Source organism: Rissa tridactyla, chromosome 1, assembly GCF_028500815.1.
Source record: "Rissa tridactyla isolate bRisTri1 chromosome 1, bRisTri1.patW.cur.20221130, whole genome shotgun sequence".
NCBI classification, from domain to species: domain Eukaryota; kingdom Metazoa; phylum Chordata; class Aves; order Charadriiformes; family Laridae; genus Rissa; species Rissa tridactyla.
This window is the reverse complement of record NC_071466.1, coordinates 156,892,519-156,916,943: the sequence shown is the minus strand read 5'-3', so window position 1 is coordinate 156,916,943 and position 24,425 is coordinate 156,892,519. Positions and strand designations below refer to the sequence as shown.

Here is a 24,425-nt window from a genome sequence, read left to right as displayed (position 1 = left end):
GTTATGGTCCAAGACCAAGAGTTAAATAATTCCAATGATCTGTGGAAGGTTGCACAACAACTTTTCAATACAAGTGGGAGATGGGACACCTCATATTCCCTTCTCTCCCCAAGATTTTGGGCTGCTTTGCAGGAGCCTCTGCCACTTCTCATATCCATCAGTCTCTATGGATCTTGTGCAGTCTAGCCTGGCTCGTTTTTGGGTAGATTATCTGAAGGAGGAGGAAATGTCTTGCATTTTATATTCCTCTCTTTCATCCCTAGACCTGAGAAACTATGCAAGTAGCATCATTCTAGTTCCCTATCTAGACACAGGGACAGAGGCCAGCCAACATATTGTAGTGCAGAGCAGGGCAGAAAGCCAACATCAACAATACTATTTTCATATTGAAACTTGGTAATTTTGGCATTGCGCACATTTTAACTATGATTCTACCACATCAGACGTTAACGAAAATATTAAATATGCTAAACAAAATGGGAAAAAACCTACCAACCTATTGCCTAATACCCCTTATTAAGCCTGTAACACACCTAGTCAATGTTTCCCATAAAGTGGGCAGAGAAAAATGCAAATGAATAATACTGTTTCACATATACGGCTGTATGAAATATCTCACTACAGTCAAAATAGATGTTTTATTTCCTTTCTCTAAAAAAGGAATTACCTTGACAAAGAATGGTATTGACTGTACTACAATCAACTGTCAAACCTATACTGCACTTTTATTCTGTTCTCTCCACGTCTAATTACATCTTCAGAAGTCTTTCCAGACTTAACATCTGTGGTATTGCTACTTACCCAAAGGTACTACAGAGAATGATTCCTTTCCATTACTCTAGAAAACCACGGGTTATCATACAATTTGTGAAATTAAACACTGTAAATGTTATATTTTTTTCTTAAATACATTCTGAAATCCGTAAACAGCTACCCTATTAGTGTACAGATGCTATCACACTGTCAGCAACATGCAGCCTGACTAGAATTCAAGCTATTCCCAAAGTAACTTGTTCCTTTACTCAGACTTTATTTTATTTTTCCTCCGGTGGTTCTTAAATTTGGCTTATCTACAGAAATTTAACATATCTGATCATAAACCTAACAGTCTAAAGGTTGTGATTTCTGAAACAGATAGATAAATGTGTCTACCACTTAAATAGATACAAGAACTCCTATGCTGATCTATCCAGCTGCCATTTCTGTTGCAGTGCTTTTCAGAATTTAAGGTAACATACTTCAGCAGCTCATTAAATAAACAAATAAGAAGAAAAAGCCCCCTCTTGACAAGCATCATATCAGTTTAGCAGCAGTTCACAGTCATCACCACCCAGCTTGACAGTTCATTTCTGGAAACAAGAGATTCACTTTCGATTCCTTTCCCAAAGAAAATTATTTACAAAGAAAGAACTTGGAGAATTTCCCTGCTACCATCCAGCATCCTGGTGTGTGGGGAAAGAGCTTGTTCGTCTTAAAGCATTGCCATAACTCACTCTTTCTCTGCCTTTGTAGAGACACATACATTTGCACCTCTCTGTACATTTGTAGAGCTGACTGCACTTTCTGATGAAAGGCAGAAAATGTCCCACAGGCATTCTGCAAAGCATTCTGGCACATGACAGAAAAACAAAAATGGTCATCAAACTAACAGTGGACAGAGAAAGGAAGTATGACAGCAGTTCAAAATCCTAAAAATACCTCTAAGCTTTAATTCCTGCTCCAAAGCTAATGAGTTCCTAGGATGCGTATCTCCAATAAACTCAGGCTTTCAGGCAATCACACAAGCAGGCTACCTGCAAAGCTTCCAGGTTCTGGGATTCACTGGTATCATAAAACCCTAGTGACTTATAGCTGTAAGAAGAAACGTAAAGACCAGTTTGGAGACCAAATCAAAATCTATTAGGATAATGAAGGAGTACATTTCCAACTCTGCTAAAAACATGCTTTCTCCTTAATTCCACTCCACAACTTCAGGAAAGACAATCTAAAAGCCAGACAACTGTCAAAAAGTAGTGTTCTCTTCCCTGTTATTCTGTTCTTCTTTGGCATTCTCCTCTTCATCTCAGTTCTTCAAGGCTCATTGTTCAGCATGACTAGGGGCACATGGGGGTTCTTGAACATATTAAGCTGCTGCTGTGGGTTTCAGCCTTGGAAGATGGAATTGAAGTAGAGGAAAGGGCTGGAAGATGCAGAATGAGACAGACTTCTGGAATCGTTTCTTAGGATGTGAAGTAGGGTTATAGATTGTGTTCCTTGTTTCAGAAGCCAGAGGGCATGTTTATTGCCCAGGAAACCAAAAGCTGCCATTTTCACCATCACACATACCATTCAAGCAAGGTAAGTTTGTTAATACTTTCTCCCATACAACACACCTTAAATGTCTTCCACAGGTAAGGAAATACATCTAACAAAGTAAACCAAGAAATGAATAGTGTGGAGGCTATTTATTTTCACAAAAAGAAAGCTGCTTTCAAAATAGGATCAGGATGCCAAAGGGCTAAAAAAAACTTCATCATACCTAGATTGAAAATATTTTGAGCCCAGAAGCTAGGATCACAGTGAAACTGGATGGTATTGTTTGTCACTGGTGAAGCATCACACCTTGCTCGGAGAAGATACCGTAGTCGATATGTAATCTAGAACAGGAACAAAACAATATTTTTTTCTCTGGGGCCAGAGCCATGTATCCAAACAGCATAAAAAGTCTTCAAAAAACCCACAAAAAAAAACCTCAAACAAAAAAACCCAAACAACAACAACAAAAAAAACCCTGAACAGGCCCCTAGAGAACTGATGTCAAAAGAGAGAGAAATTTGTCCAAGCTACAGATAAGAGGTATTCTTAACATCTTTCCCTTACTGCTAAAATAGTTTTAAAAAGCAATCAACTACAGCCTAAAGAAAATTAATTCTTCTCCCCTGTAGAAAGACATACCCTTCCACAAACTTGGTCATTACATTCAACAACTTGAACCATTTGCAAGTGAAGTACAGATTCACATAACCATTGTTGTGCGTGTGTGTCCCCCAACCTATGTTAGCCCATTCATTTTTCTTTCAAAGAAAAAATATCCTTTTGGCAACAAGTATCACAGAGAGTTCTCCTTTATAATAAATTTAAGTTTTCTTCGGAGACCCAAAGAACAGCTTCTGTAAACTTTGTCTTTGAAAACTCTCAGATTCACATACGTTTTCAGACTTTTCCAGTTCCTTGGTTCCACAGGACTGGACTATGATTACGTTACACAATCAGAATACTCTAGCAAACGCTCAGTATTTATCTAGTTCCTAGAAAGAAAATATTTGTTTGCAGTTGTTTCACTAGAAAAAACTAACACAGGCACCAATTTTAGAATAACACACAGCAGATACAGAAAAACTTAAAGAGTTCAACACTTATTTTTCTTGAATAATAGATTATTTCCTAGAAACGTTCAAGAGGCTTACTCGGCAAAATCATCTTACCTGTTTAAAACTATACTAGTTATTTTTTACATAGAAATTTTATAAGAGCTTCCAGTTTACAAGTTTTTTCTCTCAATTTTAGGCAGGTCAGTTTTAGACCACGTACAAAAAAAACATTTCACAAGACTTAAGTTTTTTTAATGACAATGGAAAATTTTAAATGCGCTATTTTGAATATTGATTTCCTAGGATTTCTTCGTGCACTACCAGAATCAAGTATACTACACTACAGAAATTCTAGTCTTTTGTCCTGTCACCAATGTTGGTTGCACACAGTTCTTATCACAGTTTGCTCCATATATTCCCCCAATTGTGCACACACGTCTATTGAAGATAAACTCATGACGAGAGTAGTTACCTCCTGTCAGTAATAGTTGTAGCTACCAGTGTTTTGTTTGTGCTAGAGGACCAGGCTGGGAAACTGATGTCTTTCTGCAAACTGTTTAGTGCGCTGTTTCCCTGATGTACAGACGTTGCCTCCTAGCTGTAACTCCGCATTTAAGTTCAGATGGGCTTTCCTCCTTCCCAGTTTCAAGTGGTTGGATATGCCAATGCGGAAGTCTCACGTGCTCCTCTATGCACAACTGTTCACGAAGCGATTTTTCAGATGTCCACAGACAGGTTATCTACTCAACTCCCAAAGAACACCAACTTTCAGCAAAAAATCAGGAGCCTAAAGCTCATCTGTTCTTTGTTCTTTTGAAAAATATTTCTCATTTGATGAGGCTTTATGGCCTAGATGGTCTTTTTCTTCAACTGCATATTGTTTATAAGATTAAGATGCCTGCAACATAACTTGTTTTCTTACATAGCAGAAGTCTTTGTGGCAACACTAAGCAATTATAAACAACATGACTCAGTTTGATGCCCCTTTTTCTCTATTCCATTAAAAAATATGACTTGCTGAGGCAGTATAAGGCAGGACAAATGAATTTAACTACTTGAAGCAAGTTGATAAAACCAAACCAATTCCTCTATCTGGTATAGCCTGCAGCATTTTCATGAGTATCAAAAAAACCCAAGAAAACACCACCGCCAAAAAACAATAAAAAACCCAAAACCAACCAACCAACCAAAAACCACACACCCCAGCAGGTTCTATACTAAACAGTGCAAAAATCAAGAAAAAGCTTTGTGATCCAGCTATAGGAATTGGGAAAAAGGGATCTAGCATCCTTCCTCAACATTATCACCGATTTCCATTATCAGGCTATTACAATCTAGTAACCTCTGGACAAATCATGGTCAGCTTTTTGTTTGTTTCAGTCTCAATTTTTACCAATTTTTGAAGACTTTTAGTGGAAGATGAGTCTGATAGAACAAAACAATACATTAATTTTTGCATTAAAATGCTAGATATCAGGCTCTATGATATATAAACACCATATTTCTCTGAATTCAGAAGCTGTAACAAGTACTGAAAAGAACCTCAATTATTATGTAGGACATGTAACATTTTTCCCAGTGTTTCATGGCTTCACGGTTTTCTCTCCAGAGAAAAGGAGTTGTCTCTACTTCTGCAGATCTACAACAATTCTATCGTAGTGTAACAGGAGAGAAGCACGAACAGAGAGCTAAATTATTAGAAACATTCTATATTTATGTTTAAGAGAAAACCACGAAAAATTATACACAAATATTCCAATTAGTAGAAAGTCATTAAAAAGTCTAATTCCCTAGTGTTACTGACAAGCGTGTGCGTGCGTATCTGCCTTAACTACAGTTGCTATGTAAATGGAGAGAGCTATCTTCCTACCCTTACCAAGCGTTTGCTGTACAGTAGTGCTGTGCTGCTCCCACTGGAAACTGCCCATTTGGAAAAATTCATGACGTGTTCCAGCTGTTTAGAGAGACCTGCCACTTCCTGTTGTTGCTGCAGAAGTTTCATCCGATGCTCTTTAGCCAGAGTCTGCAAGTAGAAAAGCAGTTCCAGTCAAAGGGTTCAATTTACAGTTAACAGGCATTAGCTTTCATATTTGCAATTCACAATGATCAAGTGGTTTCACTCGGCCCTTTTAAGAAGTACCCCAGCCCCCTGACCACAGCTATCAAACAGAAAAGTGAGTATACATTCATTCAAGATACCAGGACTTTCTGTGCAGATTCCCATTGTCTCTTATGACACATTTTCATATATGTATGTGCCTCTCTAGACACACACTTTTTAAAACACAGCTGGAGGTAATATTTTTCTAGGTATCCATTCTAGACAATTCTCTCGTTTGATTTGTTATTAGATTGGTGAATTTATGAAAAATTCTGATGGAAAGACTTTTCATGCATGATGCGTAGAATTATGACTTGCAAAAGCACGGAGAAAGAAACTGGGCTCAGAGACAGCCCTGATTCCCAAAGCAGGGAACACAGATAATAATTACAAGAAAACCAACAATGCCCCAAAAAACAAACCCCTCTCCTCTCCCCCACCAAACCCCCGCTTGCTCAGATAGTTTGTGTGGGACATCTCTCTACCCTGGAATTTAGGACGTGCACAGGTGGCTAATGATAGAAATTTATTTTATTTTAATGTGAATCCATACAAAAAATATTAAGACTGACATTTTTGTTTCTTATGATAGAAACGAAATTACCTCCAACTGATGCAGCAGAGCTTTCCCCTTTTTGTTTATTTCTACCATCAGTGTAAATATGGCAACTTTAATATCCTGTTCCACCTGCTTTTGATTCTGATTCACTTCAAGAATTCTGTAAGTAGACAATATAGAAAATAATGTTATTTGAGTCACAAACCCACCCCCCCAAACAGTACAAAAAAACCCCTCTACAGCTAAGACTACAATATTTCTTTGTCATACGCACTAATTAATAGATATACCATCAGACACTTACAGTCAGGAAAATTACTGGGAGAAATAGAAAGCGCAAGTACCAGTGACCTATGATAAAATTAATTAACTGGTGGCAAATGCTAATGCTATACTTAAATCTGCAAAATTACTGACATCTGCCAATGATAAAAATTAAATGCTCGTTGCAATTGAAATTCTTGATTTTTAATTGTCTGGCACATTCCTGGAATGGTCTGTGGCAATCAAAACTGTTTAAGTCTAATTTCCATCTAAGGTAGAACAGCACTCCAGAAACAAAAACAATAAACAGATTTTCTAATTTAGCTATTTCAACAATAGTGCTCAAACTCATACCAGCAAAGCATAGTCTTATATTGTGAAAACCACTGCTGCTAAGATGCAAGGGAGAATAACCACTTAGATGCAGCAAAAGAAGAGAAGGGTGTCTGCTGGTTTTTTTTTTCCATCTCCACCATCCTCAAAGACTGGCAAAGAGAGAGGAAGAGCTCAAGTTGCACTCAGCATCCCGTACTGTGTTGACTCTTCCTGGGTACTGCCTTTGATAACTCTGCTGAAGGAGCAGTTACAAAGGCCTACTGCAGCATGCATTTTACGGATTTATTTTTCTCCCAGGTTTGTAGTACCGAGTGAATAAAGCCCCAAGCATAAAAGTGTTACATAAATCTTCAAATATGTGTCACAAGCATTATGAAAACATGAGTCATAACCTTTCACTTTCTAAGAGGGATTTCCACTAAGAAAATAAGTGTGCTGATGGTGGGGGAGAATATAAGACTGCCTTCTACAGTCTTTATTGCATAAGTTTTTTTGTTGCATAAGTTGTTTTGTTACACCAAAGCTATTGCTGCCCATTAAGTCCACAGGCTGAGCAGAGTTACCTAAGACAACTAAACACATTAAACAGGCAGCAGTCACTATGGCAAACTGAAGATTTTAGAACTTCTCTTTCTGGAAGGATAAAAGGAGAGAAGTACAAAATGCACTGATCTAAACATTTAAAGAAATTACCGTGTATACAGAATTGCCCGAGTATATAAAAACCCCAAAAACTGATACATACCTGTTTTGGATCTGCTTCCCTGTATATTTTATGTACTTAGTCTTCTCCATCAATTTGGTGATTAGAGTCTCGATGATCACTTTCTGGTTCTGAAAAGCTTCTTCTATAAACTGGTACCTGTAGTAAATAACAGTAAGTATTTACACATGCAAAAGGTGTGATATACTTGCTAAAAGGCTGAACATCTTACAAAAGACTTCTTTAATTTAAGAAAGATGCTGCTCAAGTCCAGAATTTAACTGTCATTATAATATCATATGTCGGCAAGTACCGATATATTTTATTTATAGTATATTTGAATTTATAGTATAGTTCCTGTAATTTTTTGGTTTTGGTTTGAGAATTTATGATTTTTATAAATATGAGGGGATATTGCGTGACCATGGCCCAATTTTAGCAAAAGAAAAATTAATGTTGTGCTGTAGTCATCACTTTGTAAGTGACAGTGCATGTAAGCTATTACTCGATGCAAGATAAGGACACAGAAGCAGAAGAAGAGAGATTGCTGAGTCAGTAGAAGTCAGCAACATTTTAAATCAAGGAACTGAAATCATCAACAATTTGAGGAAAAAAAAGAGGGAGCACATTCTGAAAGGGATATAAATCCTAATAAAAGGAGAATTGAAGAGGAAGAGTACAACTCAGCAAAAGCAAGGTTTAGCCTGTTCCAAGGAGCAACAGTGGCAAACACTTCTCCACCTATTGACCTGGTCAAACAAGCGAGTTCCTCGGGTGGTTGCATCAGGCATAGTGAGCGTATTAATATTAACCTAAGAGTACATCTGCCCCACACCACTACTGTATGCATTAGCCAGCCAGATTATTGTCCTGCACTCAGAAGTTGTACATAAACCTGATTTTCAGCTTCTGTGGCCACTAAGAGATGACCAAAGAACAGCAACCCAAAGATATGAGTGTCATAAATAGTGTTCTCAAAGCACAGTATAGCCAAACTTTAGGTTTAGTCTTTCTTTTAAAAGGCTCTTCACAGAAAAAAATGCCCATTTGCTCCGTTCTGGAAATGTTTGGTAATGTTCCGTTATATAATCATCTTGTTGAAGGACAAATGGAGAAATTACACGTAAGTGCACAGTTGCATAACACAGCCCCTGTGCTTTCTAAGGACTCTCTGAAGTGCTGCATAGCAACAAATTCTGTCCAAGTAACCTGACGGTAAAGAAAGGTCTTGTGCTTAAATCACCAGATTGAAAACTGGAAGAATTAGGTTTTATTCTGAACTATCACACACTCACCAGCCACACTCTTTTGGATGCAATCTCTCTTTATTTGTGGGCTTCATTTCTGAGCAGAAAATTGTATTTTGCACTTTTTTCACCTGACTGTATTCCATACAGCTAGAGCTACAACCCACTTCAAGCTACCTTCCTATACGGGAGCAGCATAAAATCTATACTTTTTTCTGATACCTGTGCTCTTTGTGTTCTAGTAACTGACAGTCTCGGCAGGTCAACTTGTCACAGGTTTCACAATACAACTTCAACTGCTCCTTTTTGTGGTAAGGGCAAAACACAGGTCGCTGACTGGTCACACCAACTGCCTCTGTTGAATAAAGGAAGATGTCAGTCCAGTCTCTTGAAATGATGAAAGATTTGCATTCTTCTGTTTTTCCTTACCGTATTTCTCTTCTAGATGCTAGAGGTGTGTATCAGGCCACCAAATCAAGAATTTAACAGCTGTAAACTTAAAACAGCAATGTCTCAGTCTTCATCAAGCATGGAGCTAACACCCTCTCTCATGCAAAATGTCCAGAACATATTTTACCATAACTTATTAAGGCCCCACAAAACTATATGCAAAAGGAGTAAGCAGCCAGTACTGTTGCAGCTGCAAAAGACATTGCACAACCTTTCTTAAATCAAGACACAGCCATTCAAAAACCTAAAACATACGGAAGAGAATAACTGAAGTTACTAACATCCCTTCAGCACACCATTCTAAATGGGTGAGAGGTCTCACTTCAGTTCGTAGTGAGCAAATACCAAAGAGCACAGGAAACACCACCAGATGATAGAAATGAAATCTGTTCTTTAAACAATTTAACCGACAAAGCCTAATTTCTTATGAGTTAGGATGGGCACTGAGTTCATGAGGATTACATAGCCTGTAATGAAAACTGGCTTCACACTGCAGCATCCTTCACTGCAGACCAGCAAGATCCCTTTTCCATACCCATTCATTTACTTATTTTCATGAAACCTGGAAAAAGTTATTTTCAGATCGGTATCCTTCAGTCAAAATTCTTTGAAACTGAAGTGAAAGCCTGCATTATGTATAAAAGTGTATACCAGAAATGAAAGGCGGTATTATATATAAAGTACGCAGGAACAGATATGGTGAAATGAAAATAAATACATAACACATATTTATAATAAATCCTAATAATTCATAAAAATAATTTTTATATTTACAAGATAAATCATGCAAGTCCAATGGGCTTATTAGAATCAGCAGAATGTTTGTCAGCATCCTATTATGTTTGTAATTGTCCTACAATGTCACTAAAAGACAAGACACAATGGGCATAAACTGAAATCAAAGAGGTTCTCAATGAATAAAAGTACAACCTTTTTTTACCATGAGAATAGTCAAGATTTCTCAGAGAGGCTGTACTGTACACCACGTCCGTTGTTGTTAGTTGTCAAGGCCCAAATGGATAAAGCCCTGAGCAACTTCATCTGATTTCATAGCTCACTGCTTTAAGCAGGAGGCTGGGCTAGATGATCTCCCAAGGTCCCTTCCAACCTGAATTATCACAGATCCTACTGAGGAAAAACACCCCAATTCATAACATACTTCCCTTTATTTCTAAGTCAAAACCTTTCAAACTTAAAAAAAACTCAGCTAAATCGTGAATGCTGTCACACTTTATTGCTAACAGAGGATGCTTTATTACCAGAGTGCTGAAAAAATATAATCTATTAGTGCTCCTTTTGCTGCATTATACAACAATGAAGTTCATATAAACCATTTGCTAGACCCCTGTAAAAACTAGAGGAGCCAAATGCATAACTAAGTATTTTCTGCAGCTGATCTCTGAAGTCTAGACAATAATTTGCAATCATACCAGGTGAAAGATAAGATCTATGTGTGTTTACTGGTTTAAAACACTTTGCATAAAAATCATACGAAATACCAGTCTGTAGGGTTTCTTATGACTATGCAGCATCTGACAGAAAAACCTGACAGAAAAATGGCTATCATACTTCAAGCCATGACAAAGTCTCCCTTTCAAGTACCTACGTTCTAATGCATCTAATGCTTAAAATAAACTTTGCTGTTAGCCCGAACACTTAAGAGATCCACTTAGATGGAGAGCAGCCAAAGAAACACCAGAATTGGTTCAAATGGTTGCAGCCTTCAGCAGTGAAATTGAACTAAGTGACTGGGAGGCAGGAAACTATTAAAACATATTCATTACCAACCAGAAAAAAAACAACAGTTCCGCTAATTCATATGCGCCAAAGGGTTATATAATAACGAATCTGTCCTTTTACATGTACTAGGATTGTGGAATACATTTTTTTGAAATTTATCACTTTAAAAAGAAATGTGGTGGTCTAACACAGTTTTCCAATGCAGACCCGCATTCTTTGTGAAATTATAAATCAAGTGCCTTACCTGGAGATACTTCCTCTTTCTGTCTTACTGTATGATCCTTTGTGAATTTAACCCTCTGGTGAGCTCTGATGCAGGTCTTGCACAACCATTCTACACACTCCACACAAAACCCATTAGCTTCTGCATTGTCTTCACAGCTTGTGCAGACCTGACATGAGGAAGAAAAGGTAGCTGTTAAAATAAATACAGAATATACACACAAGATTTTGTTCATATTCAATCAGTGCACTTTTACAGTTTTCCAAAAACTGTGAAACGAGAATGGAAAACTGCCTGAGGTACAGGAACGCTATAAATGACTGCATAAAAGTAATTGAACGTGACTATTCAAAGAAAGTAGCCATTTTATCAGTGTTACTCTAAAACCTTCACCTGACATAATAAAAGTCAAACCATTACTCTCTGCCTGACACTGCACGCTTAGAAACCATATAATGTTTACCATATTAAACATGCTCTTGTGAAATATTTACTAAATATAGAACACGATCAGCACTGCTCTGATTTTAGAAGCCTCCCTCAGTTCACACAGAAACTTTAATTTTAGTTTCTGTTCACCAGCTTAGAGTTTCAGGAAGCACAAGCAGTATTGAACAGCAGGGTCTTCTCCAGAATCTCTGCATCACCACGTAAGACAGCATTCCAGTTCAGCTTATCAGTAAAGCTAACCTAGAACAGGTTTGCAAACAAAGCATAGTAATTTTCCAACTCTGGCCTGTTAATTCCTGGGGCTTTTTGTACTATACCCAAGAGATCTAGAAAAAAAATTTAATTACAGAAAATAAATCTGGTAGCAGACCAAAACCCCTCTGCACAGAGTCAGTAGACACACACACGAAAAAATTCCTACACATGCATAATTTGAACAACAGGTTGAAAAATATGAATGATGGGACCTGGACAGGCTTGAAAGGTGGGCCTGCGCGAACCTCCTGAAGTTCCCAAAAGGCCAAGTGCAAGGTCCTGCATGTGGGCTGGGGCAATCCCAAGCACAAATACAGGCTGGGTGGAGAAATGATTGAGAGCAGCCCTGAGGAGAAGGACTTGGGGACGTTGGTTGCTGAGAAGAACAACATGAGCCGGCAATGTGCACTCACAGCCCAGAAAGCCAACCACATCCTGGCCTGCACCAAAAGAAGCCTGGCCAGCAGGTCGAGGGAGGTGATTTGGCCCCTCTACTCTGCTCTGGTGAGACCCCATCTTGAGTTCTGTATCCAGCTCTGGGGCCCCCAATGTAAGAAGGACATGGACCTGTTGGAGCAGGTCCAGAGGAGGGCCACAAAGATGATCAGAGGGCTGAAGCCCCTCACCTATGAGGTCAGGCTGAGAAAGTTGGGGTTGTTCAGCCTGAGACCAGGGAGACCCTATAGCAGCCTTCCAGTACCTAAAGGGGGCCTACAGGAAAGATGGTGAGGCGTAACAGTTTTAAACTGAAAGAGGGTAGATTTAAATTGGACATCAGGAAGAAATTCTTTACTGTGAGGGTGGTGAGACACTGGAACAGGTTGCCCAGAGAAGTTGTGGATGCCCCATCCCTGCAGGTGTTGAAGGCCAGGCTGGAAGGGGCTCTGAGCAACCTGGTCTAGTGGAAGGTGTCCCTGCCCATGGCAGGGGGGTTGGAACTCGACGGTCTTTAAGGTCCCTTCCAACCTGAACCATTCTGTGATTCTCTGAACACCACCACTTCACACGTTCATGACATTACTTCATTTTTAACTCCTCCTTTACAATACCTCTGTAGTCATACCTTCTAGGGGGTTTTGGTGGTAAAAACAGCGAACATACTTATGCTGATGATACTTGTTTAGGTAACTACCATCCATTTCTATCAATGTTTAGTGCTGCTGCAAACCAGAGCCTCAAGATGTCTGAAGATTACTATATCCTACAGATCACAGTGGCAGAATTCTGCTAGCAGGAGCAACAAGGAGAAAAATTTAGATTTTATTTCAGTTTTCACAGTTTGATTTAAAAAAAAAATAAAATCCAACTTCTGCACCCACACAAGATAAATATAGATTAAGTTAAAAAGGAAGCAAATACTTATATTCTATGCAGATAGATAATATATATGTAGAACTATGTCCCAGTTTCCCCTTCAAGAAAAAGAGGAAAATTAGCACAAAACTTGCCTTAGGCCACAAAGCAAGTTACTGACAGAACTCGAATTTGAACATAGGAGTTCCAGATTCCCAATGCTGTGCTTATTCTTCTGGATCATGTTGCCTCTCAAAGCAAATATCTTCTGAGAAATGAAGTTACAACGCAAGGGTCATTGACCCCTCTTGTTGTCACTTGGAGTTTGAAGCAGTTCCTTTTCATTAAAGGTGACCTGCAAAGGAGAAAAAATTGGGCTTGTGCCCCTTTTTCTGTTTCTTTACAAAATGGAGGCCTGAAAGTTTTATTTTTAAATATCTTCTTAATTTTTCTTTTTATCTTCTGCTTGGTTTTTCTTTTTCTTCCCTCTCTTCTCTTAAAAATAAAAATTCTAGTCCTATCCAGACTAGTTGACTAGGCAGAAATACTGAAGTCAGGACATCATAAAAAAAAGAAAATGGAAGTAAAACAATTAAAGGAAGTGAACTGGAATCAGGAAATTAAAAATTTTTACTTGTTCTTAACCCTTAATTTCAATGACATTAAAAAAAAAAAAGTATTCTTAAGGAGTCAGCACAACTTCTTGAAAAAGAAATTTAGAACAAGCAAGTATCACAGAGGCACTACTTCAATGTTACATTTTCTGTGGCAGAAACTCCCATGAAAGAAATTCCCTCCCCTCTCCTTTGCCAGTCGTCTCCTCGTCAGATGTACCAACACAACCCTCTGCAAGATTGTGGTGTAAAACCGGATTGATTACACCATTGTAGCCCAAGGGTCAGTTACATCAGCACTGCTGACTGGGCAGTGAACTACTGCGGGATGAGAAAAAAGTTTTAAAACCAGTCTTCTTGCCAGAGATGTACCCTTGTGCTATGCCCCCGGATACCCGGAGGTGTTTTTCCAAGTTAGAGTGGAGAATGAAAGATTGGATATTTGTTTTTCTAGTGTAAAAAACCTAACAGTGAACAAAATAAGCAAAGGAAAAAACAACAAAAGTCTTTCAGGCATTCTGGGGGGGGGGGGGGGGAAGAAAAAAAAGGCAGGAACCCAATTTAAAAAATAAAAAGAATAAAAATAAAAAATCAGCACCCCAGAACCACCACCCCAGCCTTTCCAGGTCACCTTCAGCAAACTTAGGCAGATAAACTTGCTATGTGCCAGGGCATTTCAGTAAGTTCAAAGGATTTATGAAGTTATTAATTCCCCCTAGATTCCAAGATCTTTGTCTATTTTCTTTTTTCAATACGGTTTAGGTTTGAGGGTTTTTTTCAACTGGTTTGACCTGCTATAGTTGGAATGAGATGAAGATTATGATTCAATAACCAATAATCAGGTGCTGACAAGTAAACTGAAACTCTTCTTTTGTAGTCCCAAAAATATATATTCCAACTTTATACTCTTCAAGTCACCAAGTGGAATAGAAACAGATTTCTAAAATTTTTCATAGACATCATAACTCATGCTGTCAAAATAGCTATGCCTTCTAGGTAGAAACTAGATTTGCTTCTACCCACCTTCTTACTTGAAATACGCATTTTCAGATACAGTTTGGATTCTGATAGAACTCCCAGTTATTAGAATAAGTCATATAGCTAAAGTACACAAAAGTACAATTACTGCAAATATTTGCTATACTCTTACAAAACTGAAAACTTATTTCACTCTTATTTTTGTGACTCATACAAGTGGTGCTTCAGTGATTTCAAAGAAAGTTCTCCCTAGTTAACCTGTAAGTCTTTATTCTGGTTTAGACAGATATTTATTTTTAATTGAGTTTCCCTTGTAATTATATTTAATTCAGTCACTGGTTTTAGTATTTATAACCCCGGGAAGTGTTCATTCAGCCTTCATTCAGATTTAATGAAAGCTGAAATTACTCAGCATGTTTCAGGTAAGTCTTATTTTTCTGTTGTAAAGCTTGTATATTTACTTAAAAACAGATTTACATGCAAGAGTCGAGGTAACAGAGCTGTCTTCCCAGCTACTGTAGTAACTAACTACTCTTCCAATTAAATATACTTTGAATATTAAAGAGATTAAGTAAGTGATCAAAGGTTTACGAGTTTCAAAGGAAGATAGCAAAGCAGTCCAGAGGAATATTCAGTTAACTGATGTTCCAAACTTCATCAGTGTAAATTAGATGCAATGGTTTCTGCTATTGCATCCAAAAAACATCGATCTCTTGGCACATACAAAATCACCAAAGACAGCACCTATCTTTTGTGACATTCTTGCCTATATGTAACTCTAAATATGAATCATATGCTGATACCTCAAAATGCATAAACCCTCATCAAGCACACCCTCCTTTCCCCAACATCCCATCAACAGCTACCTCTCTTCATATTGTGACTCTTCTTGAGTCTGTTACCCACTGCCCTAAACTAGTGGCTTTCAAAGATGTTTTTAGCCAGGGCCACAGCTTTGATAAGCTATTTAGCATACTAGTTCTTCTTTGGAAGAATACATAGTGGCTACTCTGGCACCATACAAAACTAGATAAACTTTTTGTTCTAAATTGTCCTTCTTAATCGCCCTATTATGCCAGTTGAACTTGCTATCTTTGTATGCAGATCTAGTATCAGATCTAAACTTGTACCTTGTTTTGTTTCTACATTCCCGATATCTCATGTAAAGTCCAACTGTTCTTCATTCCTATCACAACATTTAAAACTCAGGTCAGTAACTGGTAAAGATACAGGAAGTGTTCTTCGTATCAAAAATATTTTTACATGTGTCTTCTTTTGGACACTGAAGTATTAGAATTAGGACCTAGACTAAAATGCACTACAGGCTCAATATGTTGCAGCAACATCAATGTTATCACTATGATCTTCTGCATCAATCTCACACTTCTCATTTTTGTTTTCATGGCTTTGCACGTGCATTTTCTTCTGAAATTTTCTGTGCTTGTCTACCCTTCAGTCTTATTCAAATTTAGCATTTGCTTTAGTAACATCTCTTGAGTTTGAAGCTTGTTTCTGCTTACTCTTATGAATAGAGTATAATTAATTTTTATTTTCAAACTTCTCTTCAGTATCCAATAATTTTGCCAAGTCTTTCAATAAATCATAATGTGAAAAAAAAATTATAAAGGATCTGCTCTTTCAAAGTATTTATGTCCTACATGCCCACAACCTACAATGATTACTTTCAGGAAGATCACAACTGCATTTCCCGTTAGTCTCTTTTCTTCTGGAAACCTTCCTATGCTAATAGCCAGCACAAAATCCTTAATGTTCTCTTCAGTGCTAGCCAGGAAAGCCCTTGTGGAACATATACTAGGGAGTTTTACACTTTCTTTATGCTTACTTCTTTTGCTTCTCAAGTTTTCAGTAGTAATTGCTAGTAACAGCTATGTAAGTAGAGTACTCAACTGCCAAAATCAGGCTCAGATAAGGTAAACATGACTTTAGGTAAATGGCTGGCACTTTAATGAGTTCCAGTTATTCTTCTCATCATGACATGCCATTCACTCCTACAGTTTTGATTCAACATGCTGAAAACTATTTTAGTATTATTACCATTTTAAATCTGAAACAACCAAGCACTGCATTTGAAAAGGTTTTTTTGCAGTCTCTCGTGAACTGAAATAAACCAGTCCTTCCTGACAACAGACATATACAGGCTAGTCATAGATATGGGCCAGCGGTTCTAAGCCACGACATCATTTGCACAGAACCCATAGCTTGCCTCTAATTCTAATTTCTTAAACATCCTGCTGAAGCTGCCAAACTATGAAAGCCAAACTAACCATCTCAGTAGAAAAATTCTATAAAATAGCCAAAGTTTTTGACAGTTTGATGACCTCTGATCCAGTATTTCCTGCAAGTCTCAGCATCTTTTCTACTTTAATTCCTCTGATCTGTTGCCTATGTTGCTACTGGCAATTTTTCCTTCTTTTCTCTTTGCTCCTTCAAAGGCAAAACAAGACAGGCCGATTAGAAGGATGTATCATCCTTAAACCTCGTAATATTCCCCAACAGGACACTGATCTGTTTAACTATTATTGAGTTAACTTTGCTGTTCCACAACACACAACTTTATAGAATGGTGTAGCTTCTTTTATGGTTCCAATGTCAGAGTACAAAGGAATGTCCAAAAAGCTTCATTATCATACCAAAATGAATCTATTCAAACAAAAGAGAACGGCACATCATTCAACAGGTAAGGTACACACACTCACTTAGTCATCTAACAAAACATCTAGCTCCATTTAAAAAAAAAAAAAAAGTCAGCAGAAAAGCACATGAATGCACTACTCTGCTGGTTTAGCAGAGTCTGCTGGTTTGCCTTCAACTGCTGCAGAAAGTATGCTGAGTTCAGGCAGGGAACTTAGCTGAAGAACAGCCATGCTGACTGAACTGCAAGCCTCCTGGTTTTTGTTAGGAAGACGAAGAAACAAGTACAGAATGGAAGAGTAGGACAGATATCTGAGAAGGGAACTTAAGGAAACACAAACGCTGTGAAGAACCTCCCTGAAATCTGCTCGCACCACTCAACAATGGATGATTCCAAACCAGCTGCTGAATTAAGTGGAATTTCTCTATATCTCTCTCCAGCAGATCAAGATCAGAAAGTAAACAAAAAAGACATCTCCCTCAGTTCCAAGGAAGTGCCTGACTTATCCTGACATCACTGAGTTTGGTGGATACGCCAACTTTTTATACCCTGTGACCCATCGAAGTGCACTCAATTTCACATGATTATGACCAACCTCAAGAATATAAAAAACCCTTCTTGAATTTTCAATTCCTTATCCAAGTCTTAAAGGCCTCGATTCCTCACTTAACTTTCACAGACAGCAGAAAAAAAAAATCCGGGGGTGCGTGTGTAAAGACTTTGTCACTAAACCCAGGAAAAATAATTCTACTTCTATCACCACTCCCCAAAGAAATATTTAGAGGACTTGTTATATAACTAAGCTGAGGTTATGGCACAGGTCCAAAAAAAAAATCCAGGAGTGCTTCTACATAACAAAGTTATTTGTTATCTTGCTTCTCTTCCTAATTTTAAAGTCACTAAAAAAATTATGATCAAATTTTCAGTGCAACGGGGACTATTCATTTTCTCTATCTTACTGGTACAGTACTGAAAGACTCAATCTAACAATCATCCCTAAAACTCAGATGTTTCCCTGCAACACCCGGGGATGGGGGGGGAACTAAACAAACCCAAAAAAACCCCCACACAAATACAAAAACCCCAGACTTCAAGCTGTCCTAGTTTAAGAGAACACTGCTCATACTTCCAGAGACTCCCAACTAAATTTCAGTTTCTGGTAAGGTCTCTCATTTCTCAGAAATCCAGTTGCAAAATTCCTTATAATCTGAACACAGTTTAATGGTTTTTGAGACATAAGTTATATCCTCTTTCTCAGAGATGATGATAACATTTATGCCTTTATAGTCAGTGAGCTGATACCACAAACCTGACTGGGTACTTTCATCTGCTCCTGAGAGAGGTACCCATTCATGTATGTAAGCACAAATTTCAGCTAAGCTTTGAAACAAGCAGACCACACAATAAAGGACCTCTAAGAAGCTGCCCCCAAAACAAATGGATTGAGAGTCAATACAGGTCCCTAAAACAGTAAAGCAAAAAAGAGGCATTTTCAAAATAAAAGGAGACCACCATCCAAATGTTAGGGGATGAGGTAAAACACAAACTACGTTGACATAGTAACCTTTTTGTACTGTTATTATGAAGAGTGCAGCAACGTATAAAGAGGCTGAATTATTTACAATAAGTTCCTGGAGTTTAATAAAAGACTTAATGAATAAAGAGATTCTTGAGATACTCTCTTACTAGCTAAAAATGAAGATGCGCAATATTTTGATACCAGGGATTGCTAAACTGTGGTCCTACACAGATGTCATTATTCATTTGGTATTACTTCCACAGTGGTACTTTCATCCTGAAAAAACATCATGAGGATTAAAAAACCAGTATTGCTATTTTTCCAGATAAGCAGGTTTTGGTTTTATGAGATGTCTATTATTTGATTGCAAAAGGAAGAATGGGCAGCCTACATATGAAAAAAAAACCAAACCAAACAAGAAACCCCTACAAGATATCATTTTCCCCAATTAAAAGTTTGAGCCTCTTGCTTGGTAACTGCACTGCAGCTATTTAGTGCCATGTTCTGTCGGTGCTGAGATAACAGAAGTAAAGTCGATTTAGCCAGAGGATTCCATTTTACATTGAGATCTCTTGACGTAGTACTGTTTGGGTCTGTGCTTCAGAGAGTGCTTCGAGTGCCCTGTCCAAAGCACAGAAATTCCCATTCTCACACCTATTCCTTAATTTTATCTTTTGCTATCCCAATGAAATTTTAAATCAACAATTAAAAATAATTCAGAATAAGACAACCACCTTCTTCATGTGCATTTTCATCGATTTTAACTGATTTTCTAGAGTAGATACCCTATAACTAAGTGATGACTAAGTACTTGAAGTCTTTTTCTGCATGCGAACAGCAAAAAGGCCACACACCAAGAAGCCAAGGATATGCATACACATCCAAAAAGTGTTAACTTGATTACATGTTAATGCACTTACCTGATTTGATTTCTCTACTGTGCTACTGGGAACCTCTGTGGTATCCTTCACAAAAAAGTTATCTATGATGTGTCTCTCTGCACATTCCTGACCACAAATTGGACAGCGGATAACACCGACTGGGGGAAAAAAAAAAATTTTGATTATGCTTGCACAGCTTAAGGTATATCAGACAACTTCAAAGACAGCTTGTAAGGATAAATACTTTGAAAGGATGTTTTGATACTTTCCTGTCAATAAGGTGTGAGTAAAAGGAAGCTAATCCTTATTTATCGCTGAAGTAACCTTTACCTGTTATTCCCTGATGGCGCATTCTTCCAATCAAGGTCAAGCACCTTTTTATTTCAACCCTACAAAGAATTTGCCTTAATCTTATAGAAAATGAATTCCTTTTCTCTAAAAGGAATGTATTCCCACTGACAATTTGTTGTTATAGAATGGATTCAAATAAACATTTATTAGCGTGGAGTGTTAATTAGTGACATTGAGTGCTATTACGTACTCCCACATACACATCAGCAGTGTGACATGACTGACTTCCAACTGTGTAATACAAGAAACTGAAATGTAATAAATACAAAATTAATGAAGCAAGTTGTATAGAGGAAGAAGAGATCTGTATTAATATTGTGACTACCTTCACCCTAAGCAAGGGAAAGCAAGCAAGCAAGCAAGACATAGGAAAAAATAAGCAAGGTCCTCTCCCTCGTCTCCTCTGCAAGACATGCTGTGGAAACATTCTAAGACAATAACATACTTGGACTCCAGGTTGAAAAAAGAGCTGAGAACCAATAACTCAAAGGATTAAACAATTAATAGTTTTCTCAAGAGAATAAAAAGGACAAAGTCAAGTTCAAAACTTGGGGTTCAACAGTGAGTAGACCAGACTGAAATGGAAAAGATGTATATAAACATTTTACAGTAGACAACTTTCCTAGCTGCAGAAAATGGAATGTCTTCTTAGCACTGAGGCTTGTTTATCATCCAAGAAAAATCTCTAAAATGCTAGGCATTAACATCTTACTTTAAGAAAATTATCAGTTATTACCACCAAAAAAAGAAAATTATTGTAACTAAGTTAAGTTGAAATAACCACTTAGGATGTGGAAATCATCATGCAAAGCCTACAGTAGAATAGTCCTGTGAGTCCACACTGGGAGAGATTCTAGACCTACAGCTGCCATTTGAGAGGAGGCAGGATTTTAGGGCCTTAAAGAAGATCAGAGGCGCCATTTGACCCAACAAATTTAACACCAGTATATTTCAGCACTTGCATATTTAACTAAACCTGCATAGGCTCATTTCTGTTCCTGTTTCACTTTTACAATAAAATGTAGAAGTATGGAAACTATTAAATATTTCACTTTCTGCAGAAGAACTTAATTCCTTACTCTAAGTGCTTCATACAAGATTTAGGTAACTTTTTCTTATTGTTCTTGCAATACACACTAGAGATTTAACTGGCCAACCTACTATAAAGCAGTTCTCTAATAAAAGTCCACCCGTTTTACTAAATTAGCTCTTCATTCTGGAAATTCAGCCAGCAGTTTTCCACTTGTGTGCAAGCCATTTAACACTCATCTGAAGGCTACGATGTTAAGCCTGGTTTTATTATAATTGCCATTTTGCCAGTCTGCATTTCAGTACATATTTGCACAGCTTCTTTTTATATATAAATTCTATATTTTGGCTAAAACTTTTGTATCATTTGTTTATATCATCATCATGAGGGATAATTTCTGGTATGTCAGGTAGTTAATGGAACTCCAAGTACCAAATTTCTCCTTTTACTAAGCAATACCTAAAGGAGGCTTACAGGGGTAACGGTTTCAAACTGAAGGAGGGTCGATTTAAATTGGACATCAGGAAGAAATTCTTTACTGTGAGGGCGGTGAGACACTGGAATAGGTTGCCCAGGGAGACTGTGGATGCCCCATCACTGGAAGTGTTCAAGGCCAGGCTGGATGGGGCTTTGAGCAACCTGGTCTAGTGGGAGGTGTCCCTGCCCGGGGCAGGGGACTGGAACTAGGTGATCTTTAAGGTCCTTTCCAACCTGAACCATTCTACGATACTATGATTCTATGAAATAAATTTACCACAGTCAAGAGTGAACAAATCTCCTAATACCCAAGCTGCATGCTTGCTAAAAAAAAGACTATCTTTTACATTTTTCAACAGTGCCGCCCTCTGTTCCCTCACTGTTCATTCCTGACCCCGACAAAACGCATTGCTTCGGGCCAGCACAAGTGGCTGAGTCAGTCTTTGCATGTGATTTGGAGCAGGGTATAAACAAAGAATGAGACTGGCAAACTGCTTCAGCCGTGGACATGCTTCTCCTGCCCTCCCAAGCTTCACCTCCAGCCCCAAACTGCTTCACTGACCCAACGCACTACTGCTTGCACTGAAGCAGCATGAGAAACGGGACGAGGATTGGAAGGGCCAATGCCGCTGCTGAAGATTAAACATGGAACCACTGTCTTTGAAACAGATCAGTTGCATTAAGCTGAGTTTATAAATCAGCTTGAACTGAAAACACAAGGGGCAGGGCGTGAGTCAGGAAACGTACTAACATAAACCAAACATTTCATTTGCATTTTCACCAACAGAATACTGCCAACTACCTGTTCAAGAGATCACTTAGAAATTCCAGACTGAGATGGGAGAGAGAGAAAAGGAAAAGTGCCCAAACCTCTCAAAACTTTGAGAATTCCTTATGCTGTCCAGCTCAAAGTCAAGGTTTTCTTCTGCAACTGTGTGTGGCTGAGTTTGCTTTTGTTATAATCCTGAATTGATGACTGCTACACAAAACAGTTTTAAACCAGGTTTAGTCAACCTCAGGACCACAGATTTAAGTGAGAACACCTAGTACCGTATAACTGTTGCAGCCAGGTTACACTGTTATGCACACAGCTGGCAACGCAGGCCTTTTTGGCACAAAACGTAAAACATAAATTAGCCAAACAGCATTCCTTTTAGGTCCTTATCTACTATTCTTAATATACCCAAGGCTCTTTCAGTAACGTACTGAATAATATAAACCACATGTCAGTCTTTTCATCCCCACTCTCCAGATGAGAAATGGAAGGTGCAAGCAGAGTGCTCAGCACATGTTCTTTTCACGCATGTTGCATTTGAAACAAGAGAGTCATGGCAAATTACGGTACCTAACTAATTCATGCAGATTCGTTGCAGAACTTCAATCTAGCCACCTCAAAGAGACACGCTCACGCAGATATGCTGTACATCAGCAATGGAATTTCTAGCCATGCTCCTTATCAGTAAAGAAATAGCACAGTGGAGTGCACCGTATAATCACCACATGGTCCTACAGAACCCGGCGAGGAGCTGGTAGTTCACCAGAGCCCACATAACTAAGAGAGACAGACACCAAGTTACTGGGCAAGGAAAAATACGGTTTAAAATGAACCTAAAATTCAGAGCTTCCCATGGGAAAACAGAGGCAGAAGAGGAAAGACTACGACTATTTTTGAATTAAATAAAAAACATGGGTAAATACAAAAACAATGTATTCAAAGTTAGAAAAAGGACACTGATTATATTCATGTAAAGACACACTTTAATTTAGCAAAGCTCATGGACAAACATATCTCTGTTCCAATATTAGCATTTTTACTGATGTTATCAGGATTACCTGTCGTAATTAAGTACTAAAGTTATATTTGGAAATCGTAATTTTCAAATAAATTCTTACTTCACAATACTAGTTACAGAATGCAGCTTTTTGTATAAAATGATAAAATTACACATATACCAAGCAAAGTTTTCAGCAATTCATCCAATACAAATTGTACAGTTGTCAGCTATTGATGGGATTTAAGTCAGTTCGTGTTATTTATGCTGCTTACAGCCCAAAATACATCAGCACAAGCCTAAGAGCACATACCCGTAAAGGCCAGGCTGGAGAAAGTTATAAACATGAAATATCGGGAACAGGAAAATTCCTTTACTTGTTCAGTATCTGTTTCTGAAGATGACACCTAACATTTGATTTGTTTCACGTGCAGAGTCCTCTTTCAGAATAAGATTTGGTCCAATAACACAGCACATTGTGATTACATGTCCAGGTTTTGGTAATGGGAGGCAAGGGGAAGCTGCAGGCGTCTCCACTATGAGAAGACACCAGGGGCTGTCCCCATGTGAAACAGAGCCAATTCTAGCCATCTCCAAGATGGACCCACCACTGACCAAATCTGAACCCATCAGCAACGCTGGTGGCATCTCTGTGTTAGTGTTTAAGAAAGGGTAAAAAATGCTGTGCAACAGCAGCTCGGAGAGAGTCAGAAAAATGTGAGAGAAACAGCTCTGCAGACGGCCAGGTCAGTGAAGAAGGAGGGGGAAGAGGTGCTCCAGGTACCAGAGCAGATATTCCCCTGCAGCCCATGGAGAAGACCATGATGAAACAGATTGTACCCCTGCAGCCTGTGGAAGGCCACATTAGAGCAGATACCCACACTGCAACAGGTGGATATGTCCTGAAGGAAGCTGCAGTCTGTGGAAAGCCCACACAGGAGCAGGTTCCTGGCAGAAGCCATGTTCCATGGAGAAGTGCTCATGCAGGAGCATGGTTTCTGGCAGGAACTGTGGCCTATGGGGGACCCACACCAGAGCAGCCTGTTCCTGAAGGACTGTACCCCATGGGGAGGACCCAGATTGCAGCAGGTCTTAAAGAAAGACCGCACACTGGAACAGGTCTTGAAGGCCTGTATCCCACGGGAGGGATCCTACAGTGGAGCAGGGAACAAGCAGGTG

The 24,425-nt window shown here is 38.5% G+C and overlaps 1 protein-coding gene across 1 annotated transcript in view; it reads right to left on the bottom strand.

The window, feature by feature from the left end:
* Positions 1 to 24,425, bottom strand: part of TRIM24 (tripartite motif containing 24) — a 64,471-nt gene that overhangs the window by 18,749 nt on the left and 21,297 nt on the right. Inside the window, exons 2-8 of the mRNA XM_054192835.1 lie at positions 19,656 to 19,774; positions 10,995 to 11,142; positions 8,783 to 8,915; positions 7,356 to 7,472; positions 6,056 to 6,170; positions 5,227 to 5,373; positions 2,519 to 2,636 (exon numbers count right to left, since the gene is read on the bottom strand). Coding sequence (XP_054048810.1) covers positions 2,519 to 2,636; positions 5,227 to 5,373; positions 6,056 to 6,170; positions 7,356 to 7,472; positions 8,783 to 8,915; positions 10,995 to 11,142; positions 19,656 to 19,774 — 897 coding nt within the window. The remainder of the gene's footprint in view (positions 1 to 2,518; positions 2,637 to 5,226; positions 5,374 to 6,055; positions 6,171 to 7,355; positions 7,473 to 8,782; positions 8,916 to 10,994; positions 11,143 to 19,655; positions 19,775 to 24,425) is intronic.